The sequence below is a fragment of the Trichosurus vulpecula genome, chromosome 9, assembly GCF_011100635.1.
Source record: "Trichosurus vulpecula isolate mTriVul1 chromosome 9, mTriVul1.pri, whole genome shotgun sequence".
In the NCBI taxonomy this organism is placed as follows: Eukaryota; Metazoa; Chordata; class Mammalia; order Diprotodontia; family Phalangeridae; genus Trichosurus; species Trichosurus vulpecula.
Window position 1 is genome coordinate 123,851,561 of NC_050581.1, and position 21,694 is coordinate 123,873,254.

Consider the following 21,694-nt stretch of genomic DNA (forward strand, 5'->3'; position numbering starts at 1 on the left):
TAGGTCAGAGGGACAGAGAAAAGCCAAAATTCAGATTTCAACTCCCAGAAAGAGGTCGCTTTTGAGTGTGTACTGGGGAAGGGGTTTCTGAAAGAGGAGTATTAATAGATGCTCGGAGGTGTGGGTGGATTGTCAGATGGGCACAAGTGGGAAGGAGAAAATGGTCGGAGAGCTGGGATGTGAGCCGATTTGGAGAATGATAGGAAGGCAGGGATGACAAGGGGAATATGGGAGGAGGGGAGATGGTGGGCTGAGCCTTAGGGATGGTCGGAGGAGCAGGTGATGGTAAGGGAATGCTCTGAGAGGTAGAGAGTGACCAGGGAGCAGATAGGTGATCCCAGAGGGAAACATTCAGAAAAGGGAAACAGTTAGAACAGTGGATAGTTAAAAAAGGGGGGGGGGTGGTGAAAGAAGAAAGTACTTGATCAGGAAGTTACAGATTGCTGTGGACAGTGTCCAGGCCATACCAAGAACTCCATTGGCTTGGCTGGAGAAGTGACCTGGATCATTTAGGAAGAGCCTCAATCCAGGACCGGGATGGCCCAAGTACACTAGGCCAATGGTGACTTTGTCTGAGTCACTGAGCAGCAAGAGGCCATTTTCCAAGTTCAACTTCAGCCTGTTGAGAAACCAAGTCCTAAGCAGGGTAGGTGGGAGATTCAGGGAGCACAGTAGTCAGAAAAGGGAATTTCTGCCTCTCCAGGTACAAAGGAAGCAGATGTTCAAGTGAAGACACCCTGCCCCCATCCCAAATGTAGGGATTGGCTCTTGTCCACAGGCTCCCAGAAGCCTCAAGGTCTGGCACCTGTGGATCTTGTCCATTTCTGCTGGTTCAAAGAGCTGACCAGTCCTGGGTTAAAGGCCCTACCTGCTCCTGAGTCCCCTAATAGCCCCAGGCTTACCCAGGCATCACCAAGTACAGCGTCCCCTGCCATTGGTAAGAGGAGCTTTTCCCACCACTGCCACGAGTCACCACGATGCTGTCCTGGGTCACACGCACCTTCACCTCAGGACTCCTGTAACTCACCTGGAGCCAGACAAACTTATCTGTGCTCCCCTCGTATTTGCCAGTCACCTTAATGCCTGGAAACCCAAGAGATCAGAAGGGTTGAGAGCAGCCCTCAGGACAGCAACTAGTTACCTCATTTAGGAGGCCCGTGGTGATTAACCATCTCCCTCTGGAAAACCTTCCCCATGGAAGCTAGTGTCCTCTTGGGGAAGCCTGCTGGAGTTGGGCCCTCCCAGCCCTGATTGATCTTTTCCCCTGCCTTTCCTCTCTTCCTTCAGGCTTGGTCTATGCTCTTTGGTGTCCATCTGTAAATAGCTTTGTAAAGGGCCCATCTTTTTCTATGTGGGTCTTGTCTACTCCAGGAAAGCACAAGCCCATAATGCACTGATATTTCTCTTAGCCAAGATGTGGAAGGTACAAGGGAGGAGAAGACCTTAGTTTTGCCCTCAGGGAGTTCCCAATTAGAAGAAAGAACTCTCCAACATAGAACAAAATGTCATAACAAAATGGGAGAAATCTGCACAATTGAGGGTGGAAGATTTGAGGGGAAATATAAACATGTGTGTGTGTGTGTGTGTGTGTGTGTGTGTGTGTGTGTACATGCACACAGCTCTGTCCACTTACCTTGGGCAGGATCAGAGAAGAGACTCTGGGAGGTCAGGGGTGATCCCTTGACATTCACACACATTGTCTCCTCAGTGCGGTTGTTTCTCAGCAAGATAAAATGAGGGGCCTTTTCCACTGACAGAGTTGGGGAAGGACTTGGAACTTCATACGATTCCATCTGAGGACCAAAATTAGAAGAATCCAAAAGCCGTGAAGAGAGAAAGGGATCTAAGGAAGAAATAGAAGAGAATGATAACATTTTAGTGTACAAATCTCTTTTCCCACCACAACTCTTTGAGTAAGTATCATCATGCCCATTTTAAAGGTGAATCAAGTGAGGCCCAGACAGATTCAATGAGCTGCCCAAGGACAGGGAATATGCATTGGAGCTGGGATTTGAACCCAGGTCTCCAGGTTCTAAAAACCATTGTTCTTTCTATGAGACTCTGGAACTGGTTCTAGGCAAGAATGGCCCTCTTGTCTAGGATAGCAGTGGAGGACATCAAAATATCTGCTTCCTCTCTGTCATCAGCTCTGTTCTGAGTCTCCCCTCCACTTTTCTCTCCCTCTTTCGCCCCTTCCCCCTGTCAAATCCCTTAGGAAAACATACTATAGAAAGACTCCTTTCTTTGAAAAGGGGTGGAAAGGGGGTGGGGATACAGAGCATCCCATAAACTGTTAGGCTTGAATGATGGGTTAATTAGCTTAATCGAATGGCTTTTCCCCCTCTTTTTATATTATTATAAGGGAGAATGGGAGAAGGGAGAGAGATATGAAGGGAGTTGATAAGAAATTTTAAAATGTCAAATAATTAATTTTAAAGAAAAGAAAATGGAAAGACCATTCAGAGAGTATGTATTTAGGCCTTTCTCTGTTCTGGACCTTCATCCTGATGAACAGGGTATGAGAGAATATAATGGAGGGGTCTCGGGTTTGTGAGAAAGGGACCAACTAGACTTAGATCTACTAATCTTAGAGGTGTAGAGAAGGTTAGGGGGGGGGGCGGTGTTTGTGTGTTTGTGTGTGTGTGTGTGTGTGTGTGTGTGTATGTGTGTGTGTGTGTGTAGAGACCTCATCTTAATTCCTTTCAAAAAACCTCCATGTTCCCCCAGCTGTGGTCTCCTGGTTTGGACACCCCCCAAAAGAGCAGTTTCTGACTTGGCTATGGACAGTATGGCCATGATTTTGTCCCTTGTGTTGGCAGACCAGGCACAGAAAGGCACAGATTGGCCTACCCAATCTCCTCCACCCAACCATTTATATTCCCTCTGCTCTTTCATGAATCAGTTTTACCGGGTCCTTCAGGTGGGAGGTCTTCAGTGGCATAGTCAGGTCGCACTAGGAACAAAAGAGAGAGAGAGAAGAGGTCAACTAACCAGGTTGAGTCACCAGAGCAGAGGACAGAGGAGGCTGGGATTAAGGAACCCAGCAAATACTTCCCCTGAGCCACCTAAAGAACAGATGCTTTCCATGCAAGGGCCCAAACCTAAGCGGCCCATTGCAGCCTTTTAAAAGATTGAATAAGAAACTTGATTTTTTCCCTTTCCAAAGCATGTTTGCCAGGCTTCACAGAGGGTGGTAACTAAGTACCCAGCCAAACTTCAAGAGCTCATACTCAGAAGACCAGAGTTCTGGTCCCCAAAAGCCGCTGTGTCACCGTGGCAGGTAACTCCACCTCAAGCAGCTCAGTGGCAAAATGGACAGAATGCTGGGCCTAGAGTCAAGAAGATCTAAGCTCAGACACTTAGTTGTGTGACCCTGGGCAAGTCACCTCACCTCCATTTGCTTCAGTTACTGTACAATGGGGTAACAGCATCTTCCTCTCAGGGTTGTTGTAAGGATTAAATGAGATAATATTTGTAAAGCACCAAGCACACTCTTTGTCGCACAGTAGGTGCTCTGTAAATGCGCCCTCCCTTCTCTGGACGCCAGCTTCCTTCTCTGTAGCTAACATTACAGTACCAGGGCTATGCTGGCAAATGTTTAACAACCAGTTCTCTGGAAGAAAAACAAGGAACTCATGATATACTTTTACATTTAATTTGCATTAACAGTTTTTCCATCACTTTCTTAAATCTAGAAAATCAACAAAACAAATAAATCAAAATTTGGAGCATTTGCAAATTTCCAAGGTACAAATGCTTGCACTGAAAATTATTCCAGCATACCCCCTGTCTAGCGCTTTAAAGGCATGCAAAACATTTTCTATGGTGTCTCACTTAATCTCCCCAACGACCCTATAAGGTAGATGTTGTTATTGGCACCTCCATTTTAAAGATGAAAAAACCTAGATTGAGAGGTTTCATGACTGGCCCAGGGTCACACAGCTAGTAAGCATCCAAAGTTGGACTTGAACTCAGGTCTTCTTGACTCCAGGCCCAGCACTCTATGCACTATGGCGCCACCTAGCTGCTGTACAATGATGAGGACTAGGGTCCTTCTGGCACACGTTTTCTGAGAGTCTGGTCCTGCTCTCAGCTAATCTGATGGCTGAAAATCTAGACTTCCAAATCGGGTAAGTCAGAGGACAAACCAAAGCAAAGCTGGGAATCAATGGTACAGCATGGAGCCACGGGGGTGGAGAGAGGACCGGTCATACACAGCTAAGAGAGAAAAGAAGGCAGAAGATGTGTCTCTTTCTGTCTTGGCCCACATCTTGGGGGGCTAGGATCAGGACAGAGAAGAGACGTCCAGGTTCGGCAATACTCAAGGCCAAGGGCAGGCAGGAAGGAATGCTGAGTGTCCCTCGCCCATATCCACTCAACTCTCTCTGGGATAGAGTGTGCATGGAGCTTCACCTCCTCCGCAGGGCCTTCTGGGATTGCTTAGGAATCAGGATTTCCCAGTGATGGTCCCAGGATGATGTTAGTAATAATGTAGAAAAGGTCCCAAGGCTGAGTTAATTGACTTACTATCAAATCTGGGTGCTCCCCTAAGAAAGAACCTTCCTGGATGACCCGGAGGACCTCCAGCACCTGGAAAACCTGGAGGCCTTCGTAGTAACAAAATTTCTTTACTCTGTGAGATCCTTGGACTGTGGTGAAGAGCTGAAAAGGAGGCAGAGGGTGAGGGAGAAAGTCTACCACAAGGGCAGGCAGGAAAGTCTGCTCTTACCCCCCAGGAAGATGCTCAACAGAGGCTTCCCCTACAAGGGCCATTTCTCAGAGAAAGTATACCAGAGTCCTACAACGCCTGTGTCTTCAGACAAGAACTCCTTCTCAGGGCTTGGCTTCCAAGGGATGGATGACCTGGCTAGCTCCAGAGAATGTGTCCCCCACCCACAGACATGAACTGTAAAATTTTTAAGACATCTCCCCGCAAGGCATCACCTCTGCCGTTCTCTCCTGATATCCAGTCCAGGTGAAAGCTTCTTGCTATTTACAAGGACATGATGGGGAACTTAGACATCTCCCTAGTCCTGACTGTTACCGCCTCATTTCACCTTGGCCACTAACTTCTGGTATAACATTGGCCAAGTCACTCACCCTCCTTTGCCTCAATTTCCTTACACGTAAAATGTGGGAAATGATCTGTGTCTTCCCACCTCCTCTCCAAGGAAGATAAATCAAGTAACATAGTTACGTCTCTGGCAATGGAGAGGGATTCCATAGCACCATTCATACTTTCTCAAGAGGGGTCCTCATTTCCTCCCCTCTGAGATTATCTCCAATTTATGCTATATATATTTTGTTTGTATAGTCACTTTCATGTTTCCTCCCCAATTAGATTGTGAGCTGCTTGAGAGCGGGGACTGAGGTTTTTTGGTTTGTTTGGGGTTTTTTTTGCCTTTCTTGTATCCCCAGTACTTAGCACCTGGCACATAGTAGGGACTTAATAAATGCTTGTTGACTTGACTTAACAATGGCATGTACCAAGTTCCCTGTCACTGGAAATGTTCAAATTGAGGCTGACTAACCATCTGTCCTTGATGTTCTGTGCAAGTGTGTTGGGGGTGGGGTGGGTGAGAGGGGCACAGGCTGCACTAGATGACCCCTAAGGTCTCTCCCACATTGTGGTTCTATCTCCTTTGTGAGCTGGTTGATTGGAGCCCATTTGTGGCTGAGGTTGGGGTAAGGACTGAATTTGGGGCCAAGGTCAGAGCTCACTCTGTTTTGGCATAAAAGCTATCTGTGGACAGATTTGACATTAAACCACTAAATAATCCCAATCACGCAGCCACTTTGTCCCCTGGGCTCTGCTCCAGGAAATCCAGTCTTTACCTGTTCCAGGAAGTTGTGCCAAAATTGAAAATGAAGACGACTTATCATTATCTGAAGAAAAAAAAGGAAAGAGAAGTTGGCCCCCAGGTTCTCCCTGACTCTGCCCCCAAAGCCCCTAGTGGGGCCAGGCTCTCAGAGAAACAGAGCACTGGAGCCCTCAGGGCAGGGCAGAAAAGGGGGACAGGAGGGATACCTGGGCAGTGAAGGTTAAAGGACCTGGAAAAATCTGGTTCAGGGAATGCCCCTGACCTCCAGAAAACCCCCATCCACTCACTCACCCACTGCTCACCTGCTTCCACTGGCTTTGAAACCACCTGGGCCTGTTCCTGACCCTCTGGTTTGGTGACCACCATAGATGTGAGGGGAGTGACAAAGCTGAATTTGAGGGACAGGTCCAAAGCTCGAGCCTCCAGGCTCTTTTGTTCATCATCTGAGGCTGAAACACTGAAGGTCCAGGCCATCAATGATGGCCCCTTTCCCTCTCATCAATCATTCTTCTGCTCCTTCTGGCCCCAAGGGAGCTCATCACTCTAGCATCCACTGCTTTGGAAATGAGGCAGAGGGCTTCTTCCCTCTCCCTTACAGGATATAACAGACCCACCCAGATCCCTCATCCCTCCTCTACCCCACAGCCAGATTGAAAGATTGCCCAGGAGGAGGAGAGCACCCTCACTCATGGGTGTCAGTGACCCAGGTGAGGTGCAGAGAGCCTCAATGCTTTCCTCAAGGTCATGGGGAAAAGGGTCACTCACGCTTTCTCCAGCAGCTGCTGGATGGTCAGGTACGCCCACAGGCGCTCCATGAAGTTGTGGAAAATGTATTTCGGGCTCTGGAAGACTTTCTCTTTGCCCACAACATTTACTTCTGTTTGGAAGGTGAAGTTCTGGGTGTGCTGAATAGAGGGGAGATGGGGGTGAAGCCAGGCATCTGCCTGGGGCTGTGCTCAGACCCCAGCCCCTTTCCCCACTTCCCCCCCCCACCAGCTGGACAGAGCAGCATCAAACCAAGGCTGAACTGCAATTCCAGGCAAACTCCCAGGCCCTTGCTGGCTGGCTTGTTGGCTCCACTTTGCCATCCTGTGTCTCTTAAAGGTTATAGCATGTAAAATAGCATGCATACGTACCACCCACAGGGCTGGAACAGACCTCAGGAATCACCTGTTCCAATGCCCTCATATTATAGATGAGGAAACTGAAGCCCAAATGATTAAAAAGATTTGCCCAAGGTGAAATGGGTGGTGAGGAGCAGAGCTGGAATTCTTTCCCTACTTCTATTTTTTAAATTTAATTTAATTTCTTTTTAAAGGTTTTTATTATTTTATTATTCCTATGATTACTATGTTTCCCTTTCAAATCCCCAAACAATATTGTAACTTGTGAAAAAATTTTGACATTTTAACTTTCAGTATTTAACAAGTAACAAGATGAAAGGAAGTATAGACTAGTGGGTGGGGCACCAGACTGTGTCAGGGTTTAAATAGTGCCTCATATACTTAATGGCTATAGGATTCCAGGCAAGTCACTCTTGATAATCTTGATAAACTTTTCCTTTGTGTTCTACAAAGGTCTACCTAATGAGGCAGTTGGGATTCAATGTCCTTTTAAGGTTCTTTCCAGCTTTAAACCTATGACCTTGTGATCCTATGAAGTATTTCCCATGCTAAAACCCCACAGTAAAATTTCCACAAGAAACCTGTAATAAGAAGCTAAATACACGTGCAAGAGTCGTTCCATGGTCAGTCATGGTCTCAGTTACAGATGAATTCTGAGGTGGCAGGTTTCCCTATGGGTTGAAATTATAGCTTTTCCACATTGATCCATTTACATCAATTGTCCAATATTATATAATCACTGATATTCTCAAATGTGTCCTAACTGAAGGCGTGATTTATCTCTAGGATGGTTTTTTTTAATGAGCCTTATAAGTTTGCTTCTGTAAAGGACTTTCCACATTCATTACATTCAAAGGCTCTCTCTCCAGTATGGATTCTCTCATGTTCTGTAAGGTAATGCTTCTGCATAAAAGCTTTTCCACATTCTTTACATGTGTAGGGCTTCTCTTCAGTGTGGATTCTCGGATGTTTACTGCAGGATGTATTGTAAATGAAGACTTTTCCACATACATTACATTTATAAGGCTTTTCTCCATTGTGAATTCTCTGATGAACAACAAAGGATTCTCTCAGGCTAAAGTCTTTCCCATATTCATTACACTTGTAACGTTTCTTCCAATTATGAGTTTTTCGATATATATAAAAGTATGCCCGGTTTCCGAAGGTTTTCCCACAGTCATCAGGTGTGTAACATTTCTCTCATATTTTTCCTTATGTACACTAGGTCCTTCCCTGTCTCTGAAAGCTTTTCCACATTCACTACATTTAAAAGGTTTCTCTCCAGTATGAATTCTTTTATGTATGTTAAACTGTCCCACCACTTGGAAAGCTTTCCCACATTCATTACATTCAAAGGGCTTCTCTCTCCAGTATGAATCATTTTGTGTTTTTTAAGGTTTGCCTTCTGGCAAAAAGTTTTCCCACAGTCAATACACTCATGGAGCTTCTCTCCAGTATGAATTTTCTAGTGACAAATAAAGGACGTTTTGTCAGTGAACTCTTTTCCACAATCATTACATTTATATTGTATCTCTCCAGTTTCTTGAGGCATATCTTTTGACTGAAGGCCTTTCCACATTCATTACATATATATGGTTTCTCTCCTGTATCAATTCTTTCATGCTGAATAAGAACACAATTGTCAGTGAAAGCTTTGCCACACTGTTTACGTTTATATGGTTTTTCTCCAGTATGAATTCTCTGATGTTTACTAAGGTTTTCAAATTGTCTAAAAACTTTCCCACATACATTACATTCATAGGGTTTCTCCCCAGTATGAATCCTTCGGTGTTCATTAAGGTGTTTATATTGGTTAAAAGCTTTCCCACATTCATTACATGTAAAAGGTTTCTCTCCAGTATGAATTCTTTGGTGTTGATTAAGATGTCCTTTTGACTAAAGCCTTTCTCACACTGTAGGGCTTTTCTCCAGGATGAATTCTTTGGTGTTTAACCAGGAGTGAATCAATGCTGAAAGCTTTTCCACAGTCATTACAAACGTAGGGTTTCTCTCCAGTATGAATTCTCTGATATTGAATAAGATGTGCCTTACGCCGATAGGCTTTTGTGCCTTCATTACATTTAAAAGGCTTCTCTCCAGTATGGATTCTCTGCTGTGTAATAAGGCATGAGCTACTGCTGAAGGTTTTCCCACATTAACTGCATGTATGTAGTCTCTCCACTGTGTAATCTGTGGTACTGAAAAAGGTCTGAGTGGTAAACAACAGGCTTCTTGCATTTGTAGTTACAAATTTTCTTCCCTAAGGAATTCCTATTATGGTCAATTATGTTTGACAACTGTTTGAAGCTCCTCCCAAGCGTGTCACGTTGATTGTGTTGTACTCCTGGGAACAAGAACAGACTCTAACTTGAACCTGCTCCCAAAAGCATTCTGTTCACAAACATCCAAGTCATCAGAAGTTGTTCTGTGACTGACTAACTTGCTGGGACCCTCTCTCCTCCTTCCCTTTATGGTCTTCCAACCGGACATTCAAATCCCAAGCTTCATCTAACTTAGAATTCCAGGTGGGATTCTTTGAGAGTCTCTCCTTGGCTGATGATCCCATAAAAATGCCGTAATTTACACATGGCTCCTTGATCTCGTATCTTGTATTCTGAATAAAGGAATCTTGATAAACTGCCTCCTACAGCTTCTCTCTCTGCTATCCATGGTGCTTCTCCTCTCCTCAACTGAGAGATAGCGTGAGGTTTGGGGGCCAGCAGTTCTCCAAGGGAGACAAAGTTCTGCTAGTTCTCCAGCATCACCTCCCTGTACAGGTCCTCCTGGGCCGGCTCCCAGAGCCCCCACTCCTCCTGGGTGAAGTCCACAGCCACATCCTGGAACGTCACCAATTCCATTGACCTGGCCATCAGAAGCTCAGATGTCATTCTCTACTCCTCTTTCTCGGGGAAAGGCAGAATCTTCTCCCACGGTCTGGGGTCGGGGTGGGGGGTGTCACAAGTTGCCCAAGTTTGCGGATGACTCAGAGTCAGGGAGGCTCAGGCCCCCGACACAAGTCTTTGGAAAGCCCAGACGCTGCACCCCAAGACACCCGTAGGAGGAAGGCAGGGACAGTCCTGCATGTGACCGGGCTTGGCACCCCTCTCCCCACTTCTAAACAAGCCAATATTTCCTCAGAACCAAAGCATCTTCTAGGGCCAAAAAGAACCAATCTAATTCACCCTTTATGACAGCCCTTCATACAGTTGGTGAGAACTGAGCCACCCCTTCTCCAGTCCAAACATGCCCAGCTCCTTCACTCAGTCCTCATATGGTGCCATTTCAGTTCTTTTCTTAGAGCTTGAGAACAATCCATCAATCGACAAGCATTTTATAAGCTCCTACTGTGTGTCAGGCTCTGGATATACAAACACAAAAGCAAAACACCTCCTGTCCTCAAGGAGATTACATTCTAGCAGGGGAAACAGTGTGCAGCTCTAGAGGCAGAGACACAACACATACCAAACTGATTCAGGGCACCCTCAGGGGATTAGGCCAGAGGAGGGAAGGTTTACAGTTGTTTTGTCACCTGAATTGATGTGTCCTTGGATTTCTGTTCGTTTGCTGGGTTTTACTGACTATGCTCAATTTAGTAGTGAGGCTAGCAGTAACCAATAAATTGGGTCAATGACCTCTCTCAGTGTGTATCCTATGATTTCAACAGCAACCAGGGGAGCTACCCCCTGCCCAGAAGTATTGGCTTCTTGCCTGTAGCTATAGGTGATGACTTTCACACTGATGGGTTCAGACTTTTCTGCTGCTCCAGGGAATCTTCACTGAGATTATCATTCTCCCCTCTTCCTCTTCTCCTTTGCCTTTTAAGAAAGACCATTCGATCTTTGTACACCTCACTTGGCTTATCCCCTCTCTCCCCACTCACCTCAGACAAAACCTTTATCAATTGGGTCCAGAAGTCACTGACTGTGGAGTGTTCCAGGACCGGGTATGACTGACTGTCTCTTCTTCCCCCTGCACCCTGTGAAGGTGCTGCTTCACCAGCCCTTGCTATCCATGCTCTCTGCCCCTTTCACCCAGTGGCCCTGTCCCCATGGCTTAGGAAGGTACCTGAAGGCACCTCTATAGTCCAACTACTACCTGAGTAGGAGCTCTGTCAACAATATCATGCCCCACCAGGGGTCATCAGCCCAGAGAACCTTGGAGAGCTCTAGAAACTCCCAAGACTTCATTCACTTCACTGTTGGTCCCTTTGAAGTGTTAGGAAGTTTTTCCTCAGCTGGAGTTGAAATTTGAATTTCTGAAACTTTTACACTTTGTCCTCAGGAACACATCTGAGGCCAGGGAAGACAAGTTTGCTTTGACTTTCCATCTGCTGTTCCATTCCCCCATTATATTACTAGCCCATCTCCTTTTCTAGTCAGACATAGGATCATAGACCTTAGGGGCCATCAAATTCAACCTCCTCATTTTTCAAGCGAGGAAACTGAAGCAGACAGTAGTTAAGTGACTTGTCTGGGGTCACACAGCTAATAAGCATCTGAGGTCAAATTTGAACTCAGGTCTTCCTGACTCCAGACCCTCTGTGCTCTGTGCCCTATGGTGCCACCCAGCTGCCTCTAAAACTGGGGTGCCTAAAACTGGCTTCAAGTTTTTCTGATTTTAGAGATCTCACATTTAAAAAATTATTCCTTGGGCATTTTCCATTAAATTACATGTCTTCAGCCTTTCAAATAATTCTGTTGCATGCCTGATCCAAACTTCTCCTGACCCTTACCCAGGAGGAAAGAGATCTTGTCCTAAAAAGATTCCTAACATGGCCCTATAATATTTTTGTGATATAAGAAATCTATACTCAGCACTGATTTAAGCATACCTCTAAGGTTTTCTACCGGCAAATCTCTGCACATGAAATCTTTCATTTAAAAAAATCAACTACTTCTCAGATGGGTTTAGGGGTCAATTTCAAAATATTATCCAGACTTATAGTTCACAAAATATTGACTAACCACTTCCTCCTGGTCTTATTTTGCAAATTACCACTTTACATTTCTTCAGCTCTTTTTAAGTTTTCAAAAATAATCATATAATTTCCTTATTCTTACACTTGGGATTTATTGGTGACATTAAACTGTGTGTTTTTACATGCAGTTATTTATATATTTACCCTCATCAACTCACAATACTCGTTAAATACATCAGGCTCCATTTTTTCAATAAATGTGACATAAAATTATATTTAGCAAGCTAATAATGCTAAACAAATTAAGCATGAATATACAGTAATAAGCAGTGAAATAATTACATGCAACTAATGTGCATCAAATTAAATTGTAAAATAAGCAAATTAAGATCATTCATCAACAGCAGCATGGTCGGACAGTTTGCATTTATGATTTGATGATTTACATTGGGTTTGTAACGAGAATGATAACACATCTGGGAAAGGAAAAAAAAAAGTAAAAACCTAAAGGGAATTCCCTCATGTAACAACTGTCACTTGTCTCTTCCTATTCAAATTACCTCGATTTTCTTAGTTGTATCTATGTTTGTAGCCCCTCTGGGGAATGGAAGCTCCCTGAGGGCAGGGATTGATTCATGTTTTGCTTCATATGTCCAGCACTTTGTACAGTGCCTGGACCATATTGGCACCCAATAAATGCTTGTTCAATTGAACAAAGTATTTTCAAGGACGGACTATTGATTTATTTGACTGGAAACTGCCCTTGGCTGAGCTGTCATAAATTCCTTAGCTACCTGTGTTTGGATCTGGTCCTACCTGTAGTATGCATCCCACATCTCTCCATCCTGTCCATAAAAATCAGCTCCTTGGTGATGGGGATGGTTTCATTCCTGTCTTTGTATTCCCAGTGCCTAGCATGGTGTCTGGCACATGCTGTCGTTCAGTTGTTTTTTAGTTGTGTCCAACTCTTCGTGACCCTATTTGGGGTTTTATTGGCAGAGACACTGAAGGGGTTTGCCATTTCCTTCTCTAACTCATTTTATAGATGAGGAAACTGAGGCAAGCAGGGTGAAGTGACTTGCCCAGGGTCACACAGCTACTAAGTGTCTGAGGTCCAATTTGAACTCAGAAAGATGGGTCTTCCTGATTCCAGGCCCAGAGCTCTAACCACTGTACCACCTAGCTGCCCCATCTGGCACACAGTAGATGCTTAATAAATGTTTGTTGGTTGACTGATGCAGAAACTTTGTCCAGTCCCTTAGCAACCTATCAATGCAGGTCAGGAACTACTAACCTGAACCCAGGTATTCCTGTGTCTATGGCTGGCCCTCAATGCGTTATGTCTTACTACTTCTCTAGGCATCTATGGAATTCCCTTGATTTAACAAACTAGTGGCCCTATATAAAAGGAAATGAGGTTATTCTGGCATGATCTGTTCTTAATCAACTCAGAGTGCTCTTCTCTATCATCTCTTCTGTTCCTAACTGTTCACAAACTATTCCTTTAGTAAAGGGTTCTAGAATCTTTCAGGAATGTAAAACTAAAGTTTATCCTATCCCCTTATTTTCCCTCTACCCCCTAAGCTCTAAAATCCCTCCCTACTTTCCCTTTACCTGAACAAAACCTACTCTTCTTCAAAAGGTCAACTCAAATCTCACCTCTCTGAGAAAGTCTTTACTCACTATCCAGCCCACTGTCTGTTGACTTTATGTTGTACCGCACTCTCTAGCTGTTTATTCTGCTGGATCATTCTCAAATACTGTCTCCATCTAGACCTGCTTCTTATACTAAGCCGTCAATGAGGAGCACAGACCTGGGCACAAAGAGGGGAAGGGAATTCTTGTAGCTTAGGAAAGTTGGATGGTGAATAGATTGATTAATTTCAGGCAGATGACAGCCATGACTAGGACCCAGGTCTCCTGGCTCTCAGGCTGAGGCTCTCCCATCTAAGGATTTCTGGGCTTCACTCACCGACTGGGCATTGACTTTGGCTGAGAGCAAATCCTGGACCTGGGGCTGGAGCTTCCCGGCCACCACTAGCTCAGAACCCTTGAAGAAGACCCTGAAGTTGTCCTGAGTGAGATGCTCCACAGCATTTTCTGGGTACTGGAACTTCACCATGGTCAGCAGTGGGTTGGCCACCTCCTGGTAAAAGTCCTTTGGGAGGGAGGGGAGACTGCTTCTTAGGGCAGACTGAAGCACAGTGGGGAGTACAGCTGCCTGGGATTTGTAGGACTTTAGAGGTAGACAGGGTTTTAGGGATGGTCTGATCCAATTAACTCCCTCATTGGACAAAAAAGAAAAGTAAAATCTACAGGTGGGAAAGAACTTGTCCTTAGCCACACAAGAATCAAGTGGTAACTCCTCCATTCCCCAGTACCTGACACAGTGTCCCACAGATAAAGCGTACTCACAACTTCTCCTGGGAGGTCTCCCCATGGGAACCCAAAGGCCAGCTGATGGTACCTGGAGCTGCAGGTCAGCATCTGAGTCCTCATAGATGCGCCGGGCCACCCCACCATTTTCCAGGGCCAGCTTCTCCAGGAAAGCATAGTTGACATCAAAGCCAAAGCCCAGGCAGTAGAGGTAGTACTGGCCCTCAATAGCTGCCTTTACATTCTCCTGAATCTTCTGGGGATCTTTCTCCCCTATAGCAACAGAAGCCAATGAGTAGGCAGGGAGGGAAGAGAGAAATATTGATTAGGTATTCGGCAGGGGAGTATTAAGCTAGAATCGTAGAATATCAGAGCTGGGAGGGACCTCTGAGATCACAGACTAAAAAACTAGGTGGATCTGGAAAGGACCCCAGAGATCATCTAGTCCCAAGCACCTCATTTTATAGAAGAGGAAACTGAGGCCCATGGAGGCCAAATGACTTGTCATGGGCCTCACAAGTAGCAAGTATCAGAGGTGAGATTTGAACGCATGACCTCTGACTCTACAGCCACCTCTACCCCTATGTGGATAGGCATCTCCTTCCACAATACCACCCCGCCCCCCACCAAAAAAAACTCTGCCGCCCTGAGGGAGCTCGACTCCATCAAAGTGAAAACGATAAAACTGAAGCTCAGGGATGTTCAAGGTCACCCAGATGATTAGAGGAAGAGCTGGGAATCGACCAAGAAGAAAGAGTCCTCCCCACCCCCACCTCACCTTCAGTGGGATCCCCATCGGTGAGCAGGATGATCATGGACACACTCCCTGATGGCAGCTGCTCCTTCCTGTTGCTGTCATCCAGCATTGTCACAGCCAGAAGGACAGCCTCATTGATGTTGGTTGCTAGGGAGAGAAATCTGCTCATACCTGCCTCAGCTTTGGTATCAACTGAGACAAGCAGAGGTTGGGAGGCCTGAGAGGGAGAGAGGGATGGAGGTTGTCCAGGAGCAGAGTCAAGGATCAAGTAAGGTTAGAGGGCACAGTAGAAAGGGAAGGAGACTAGAAATGGGTCAGAAGGGGAATGGGGTCAAGAAACCAGGCCAAGTTAGCAAAGTATAGCTTGGACATTTTCAGGAACATCAAGCAAGGGCCTACATCAATGAACAGAGAAGGTGAAATTCACACTTGGATTCTACATAGGCCAGTCTAGGGCAGCTCGAGGTTCTGAGTGCCAAGTATATGTGTTGGGGGGTAGAGGAAAGGTTATTGATTGATCAAAGGTCCTTTTAATAAAGTTGGGTCATGGGGCCAAGGCACAGTTGGGAATGGGATAAGGGAAATGCCAACACTCTTCCCAATAGCTTTTCAACAGGTCCTGTTTGTTTCTTCTTATCAGACCATCCATATTAGATTCCCCAGAAACCCTCAGCTAAGTAGCTAGGCTAGGAGCCATCAGATCAGCCACACTACCCACCCCCAGAAGCCCTGGCCCCTCACTCACCACCCCTGGCTAAGATAGAGGAGGCAAATTTCTTGGCTTCTTCCACGTTCTCAGGTGAAGCCTGAAGCAGCATTGGCTTCCATTGGGTCACATGTCCATCAAAGATGACCAAGTTGAACTGGTCCTCTGGTTTGAGATCACCCAGAATCTTTACCAGGGCTTCACGGGTCTAAGAGGGCAGGAAAGGAAGGGGAGGAGAAGCTCAGGCAGCAAAGAAGGGGCATGACAGATGAACAGGGGTAGCAAGGACAGATGTGGGCAAAAGCCTCTGGGAATGCAGAATTGAGACTGGAAGATGCTGGTCTGTTGCTATGTGGGCTATTTTCTGACCAAAGGAGGCAGTAGTGGCACCAACCCTGAGGCTGATAGAGAGGGTACATCAGAGTGACAATGAAGTGGCTTGAGGCGTCCTTGAGGCCTTCCTTGTGTAGAGGAGCCAACTTACCTGTTTAATCTTCCTACCGGACATGGACCCACTCTTGTCGATGACAAAGACCACATTCTTAGGCAGTGTAGGCAGCTCTGCTGGGGCAAAGTGATGCACGAAGTATCCATTCTCGATCTGCAGTGTGTAGACAGCCGTGGGTCAGAGCTACACCTCCTGTACATCTACATACCTTCTAGCTTTGCCAACAGCAACATGAGAATCAGCTGTCCTTCCTCCACTCACTCCTTCTCTGTCTCTGTCTCTTCTACTCCGTCTCTGTCTGCCTCTCTCTCTCTATCTCTCTCTCTCAGACATGAGGGCCTCAAAGCTAAATGAGGCAGTGAGTTGATAAAGCGCTTGACTTGGACTCAGAAATACAAGTTCAATTTCTGTCTTACAGTTAATTATCAGTTAGGTAACCCTGGACAGACCCTGGAGGTACAGCAGATAGAGCACTGGAGGCTGGAGTCAGGAAGATTCATCTTCCTGATTTCAAGTATGGCCTCAGGCACTTACTAGCAATGTGAGCCTGATTGCCTCAGTTGCCTCATCTATAAGATGAGCTGGAGAAGAAAATGGCAAGCCACTCCAATATCTTGGCCAAGAAAACCCCAAATGCGTCATGAAGAATCAGGCACGACTGAATAACAACCAACCCTAGACAAGTCACTTACCTCTTGATCTCAGCTCCTTCAACCTATAAAATGGGGGTGACAAATAGGACCTGGCTTGTAGAGTTGTTGTGAGGATAAATGAAATAATATGTATAAGGCACTTTGCAAACACTGAAGCGCCACGTGAATAGTGGTTATGACTATTGCTGTTGTTGTTAGTGTGTTAGCCCTCTCTTTTCTCCTGCTTCTATCCTGCCCTTCCCCTCTCCTCAGACCAGAAATACCCACCAGCTAATCTCTCAATCTGGCTTGTTGTCCAAGGCCCCACTCAAGTGCTCTGCACTGAGCAGGGGCCTTCCTTGACCACTCAGCATCTACCTCTTCACACGCCTGTGACATTTGAATGTTGACAAAGATCTTTCCTTTCCTCCTGGGACCCCATCAGGTGGGTAGGATAAGTGAGTTTATCCCTTATTTTGTAGGTCATGAAAGGAGCTGACTGTCAGTTGAAGACTGCCTTTAGAAAACTTGAACATGGAGTTAATGACAACCAGCACTAGAAGTTAAGTTTTCTGGGTTCTAAGGCTTCTGGACTCTGTGCCCTATATCCTCCTGCCATTCATTCATTAAACAAACATGCCCCAGGTGCCAAACAAAGTGGAGATGAGGACAGGGGTGCCTAGGACCGGGTCCTTGCCCTCAGGGAACTCAAGAAACAACTATAACTTCAGAGGAATTGGTGAAGCATGCCCCCACCCTCTCCCTCTCAGCAAAGAGGTGGTGAGCATCTGGTTCAGAATGGGGCATGCACTTTCAAACATGGCCACTGCATTGATTATTTGTTTCACTGCATTCTTTCTTTTTTCTTTTTCTTTACAAAGGATGGTTGGTTCTGTCTGGGGCAGTATAGTCATTGTAATATGACAACGAGGTGAAAAAGAAAAAATAATCAATAAAATAAAATGTTTTTGAAAGGAAACTAAGCAAAGTAGTACAAGATAGGGTCAGACAACATGGGAGAAGGATGGCAGGAATGTAGTTCACTGATCTGGGGAAAGGGCGGTGAAAGACAGGCCAAAAGTTTGAAACCCTGACTCTGCCACTGACCATCTGTGTGGCCTCATCTAGGCAGCCCAGTGGATTGGGTGCTGGGCCTAGAGTCAGGAAGACCCAAGTTCAAATTCAGCCTCAAAGACTTACTAGCTGTGTGACCTTGGACAAGTCACTTAACCTTTGCTTGCCTCAGTTTCCTTTACTGTAAATGGGGATAATAATAGCGCCTCCTTCCTAGAGTTGTGAGGATCAAATGAGATAATATTTGTGAACTGCTTAGCATAGTGTCTGGCACATAGCTATATAAATGCTAACTGCTATTGTGAAGATGATGGTGGAGGTGGGGATGATGATGATGGTGGTGGTGGTGATGGTGATGATGATGATGATGGTGGTGGTGGTGGTGGTGGTGGTTGTGGTGGTAGTGATGATGGTGGTGGTGATGATGATGGTGGTGATGATGATGATGATGGTGGTGATGGTGATGATGATGGTGGTGATGATGGTGATGATGATGGTGGTGATGGTGATGATGGTGATGGTGATGATGATAATGGTGGTGGTGATGGTGGTGATGATGATGGTGGTGATGGTGATGGTGGTGATTATGGTGATGATGATGGTGGTGATGATGAAAATGAGGTGATTGGACTAGATGAGTGAGAAGTTCCCTTTCAGCTCTAAATCTCTGATCCTCTGATTCCATGAACTATAACATGGCAGGGCAGGATGGGATCTAAGCCTAAAGAAGCACAAAACACTGACCTCTTCTGAACTACTTTCCATTGCTTTTACTGTCTATATCCTCTGTAGTTAAGGCACAGGGAGTTATGGGTCTGAAAACATAGCATGCCTCCCAAGATGCAAGGTGGAGGACAATAAAGGTCATCCCCTCTCATAATGGAAGCAGACAAGAAAACACACAGGATGGGGAAAAACCATCAGCAAAAAGAGGATCCCTCATGGAGGAAGGGAGGGAGGAGGAAGAGAACTAATTTCTCCAAATGACAAATAGGAATTAAAATGTAAATTAAAACAACTCAGGAGGTTTCACCTCACATCCAGCAAATTTCCAAAGATGACAAAAAATGAGAATGGCAAACGTTAATGGGTTGTAGAAAGACAAGCACGCTAAGTATTGTTGGCAGCTAGGTGGTGCAATGGATAGACTGCTGGGCCTGGAGTCAAGAAGACTCATCTTCCTGAACTCAAACACTTAGTAGCTATATGACCCTGGGCAAGTCACTTAACCCTGTTTGCCTCAGTTTCCTCATTTGTAAAATGAGCTGGAAATGGCAAGCCACTCCAGTATCTCTGCCAAGAAAACCCTAAATGGGGTCACTGAAACCACCAAACAACAAAAGAGCTTTGAACTGGTAAATCACACTGAAAAGCGATATGAGAACGATGCTAAGAAATTGACTACAATGTGCTCTTTACCCAGAGATCACTCTGGTAAGCATATATCCCAAGTAGGTTAATGATAAAAAATGTCCAATATATCCCTCAAAATATTTATAGCAGCACTATCTGCAATAGCAAAAAACAAAACAAAACAAAACTGGAAACAAAGGAGACGACTATCAAGTGGGGCGTGGTTAAACAAATTGTGGGCATGAATGTAATGGGATACTACTGTAAGAGATGTTGAACGTGAAGATCACAGTGAAGGACCTAAAGGAACTATTTCAAAGTAAAGCATGCAAAAGAAAGAAAAGAATATATTCAATGAATATAATAAAGCAAATAGAAAAAAGACAGCACAAAATATCTAACTTGAATGTTGTGCAATTATATTAACCAAGCTTAGCCCTGAAGAAAGCAGAGGAGAATACTTCTCCCTCCCTCCTTTGCAGAGGTAGGGGACTATGGGTAGAGAATACTACATGTGACATTGGATTGGTTGATATGCCGGTTGGTTTTAATGAACATTTTTTTCTTTTTTATTCTTTATTGTAAGAGGAGACTGTATGGGAGGGGAAACAGAAAGGATATATTTGAAATTGATGGTGAAATAAAAATAAAATATATCAACAGGTATATTTTAAATACATATATGTATGTATATGTTATACATATATCCATATGTATGTATGTATATGTTATCCCTCTCAGAGGGCAGGGTCCTGGTTTGCACATCATGTGTCTTCCTCACGATAGGGCTGAGCACAGAACTAAACCCACAGAAGAGATTAGCAATGTTTGCTAACTGATCGATTTCTCCCAAAGTCTCTAGCCATGCTAAAAGCAAAAGCTAGTGGGAGGAGGGCCAGGAACAAGCATTCATCAAGTACGTGCTGGACTGTGCTAACTGCTTCACAAATATTGTCTAATTTGAACCTCACAACCACCCTGGGATATAGGTGCTATTATTATTCCTGTTTTACAATTAAGAAACTGAGGCAGACAAAAGATTAAATGACTTGCCCAAGGTCACACAGCTAGTATGTGTCTGAGACTGGATTTGAACACAGTTCTTCCTGATTCCAGACTCTATTCAGTCTGTGCACCTACCTACCTTTCCTGGATGGAAAAGTAGCTGCCTCCTTCCCACAGGGTTCCCAGAGCCTTGCAGCCCTCCTCACCTGGATGTCCCCTGCAGCAGTGGCCTGGTTTACATCATAACGCACAATGAAGTTACCATCCAGAATCGTGTCCAGCTTCCCGGGCTCCTTCTGCTGCTGGGCCACAGATGGCTTGAACACTATGTGAGCCTGGAGGAGAAGAAGCTGGTGCTGAGGAGTTAGCTGAGAGGTCAAAAGGAGTTACAAGCCCTTCCAGTGCCCCCAAAGCTGGGGAAGCTGAGAGACAGCATGGGCTACATGGTGGATAATCTTTCCCACTAGGACCTCCTTCTTCCCTCTCTGGGACTGGCCTTAGCCAAGAGCCAGTGGAAAAGCTGAACTGCCTCTACTCTCGGGGTGGTCCTTCTCTGAGGCTTGACAACCTGGTAACCTCAATGACCTGCCCAATCCCTGTCCCACCCTACCTCAGTTTCTCCTGTCCCTGTTGTGACTAGTGGCCATTACATTTGGGGATCAGAGACTCCTTCCCCCAGTCTAGGGCTGAGCCCAGAGAACAGGCACTGGAATTAGGGAATGAGGAAACTGGCTCTAGGGTAAGTCACCTCCCCTCTGCACCTCAGTTTCCCTATCTGTATAGCAAAGGGTTGGATTAACTGGACTTTAAGCTTATTTCACTTCTGACATTCTATAGAGTCTGGGACACCCCAAGCCTCTGGAAATCAGATGGGATGAAGACTGGGCTATGTGGGATAGGGCCCAGACTCTGTTCTACTCTGTTCCCCCAGGTCTCAGAGTCTGACCTTGGTCTCGTTCTGTGTCGTGGTAAGGGCTTTTGCCAGGTTCTTGGTCATGAAGGTGCTCTCAGTCTCCAGGGAGCTGATGCCCTGAGGCTCAAAGATGTGGACATCTATCTGTGGGGTGGAGAGGGATAAGACATGAGAAGAAGTCTGGAGGAGGGAGTGAGCTCTGCTCAGGGAACCCCTGATCTGAGGAGGAAGAGCCTCTGGCCCCAGGGAGGCCCTGCTTGGAGGTGGGGGTAAGGGGAGAGAAACAGTCTTGTCTGGTGGGGGTGAGGAGTAGAATGAGTGCATCAGAGCAGCCTTCCCAGAGGAGGAGTCTTAGGGTTGAGCCCTGTTACCTGCAGATGTTTGACCAGCTGTTGGGGCCGGACCTTCAGCATTAGCTCATATTTCCCCAGCTGCCTCTTCAACAGCTCCTCATAGACCAGCTCAAAGGTGACCTTGGCAGTTGGAGCCACATTGACAGACACCTGGAACTTTTCCAGATTCCTCCCTGTGGCCCTGGGTGGGAGGTTGGCGCCTTAGTGCTACTG

The 21,694-nt window shown here is 45.6% G+C and overlaps 1 protein-coding gene across 1 annotated transcript in view; it reads right to left on the minus strand.

Annotated features, from left to right (window-relative positions):
- LOC118831376 (inter-alpha-trypsin inhibitor heavy chain H4-like) overlaps positions 1 to 21,694 on the minus strand; it is a 33,063-nt gene that overhangs the window by 1,028 nt on the left and 10,341 nt on the right. The window contains exons 4-19 of the mRNA XM_036738697.1: positions 21,500 to 21,662; positions 21,162 to 21,272; positions 20,422 to 20,550; positions 16,188 to 16,304; positions 15,743 to 15,911; positions 15,019 to 15,144; positions 14,332 to 14,513; positions 13,837 to 14,022; positions 6,588 to 6,727; positions 6,125 to 6,279; positions 5,836 to 5,886; positions 4,528 to 4,662; positions 2,909 to 2,953; positions 1,634 to 1,843; positions 903 to 1,083; positions 468 to 619 (exon numbers count right to left, since the gene is read on the minus strand). Of these exons, the coding sequence (XP_036594592.1) occupies positions 468 to 619; positions 903 to 1,083; positions 1,634 to 1,843; positions 2,909 to 2,953; positions 4,528 to 4,662; positions 5,836 to 5,886; positions 6,125 to 6,279; positions 6,588 to 6,727; positions 13,837 to 14,022; positions 14,332 to 14,513; positions 15,019 to 15,144; positions 15,743 to 15,911; positions 16,188 to 16,304; positions 20,422 to 20,550; positions 21,162 to 21,272; positions 21,500 to 21,662 (2,252 nt within the window). The remainder of the gene's footprint in view (positions 1 to 467; positions 620 to 902; positions 1,084 to 1,633; positions 1,844 to 2,908; positions 2,954 to 4,527; positions 4,663 to 5,835; positions 5,887 to 6,124; positions 6,280 to 6,587; positions 6,728 to 13,836; positions 14,023 to 14,331; positions 14,514 to 15,018; positions 15,145 to 15,742; positions 15,912 to 16,187; positions 16,305 to 20,421; positions 20,551 to 21,161; positions 21,273 to 21,499; positions 21,663 to 21,694) is intronic.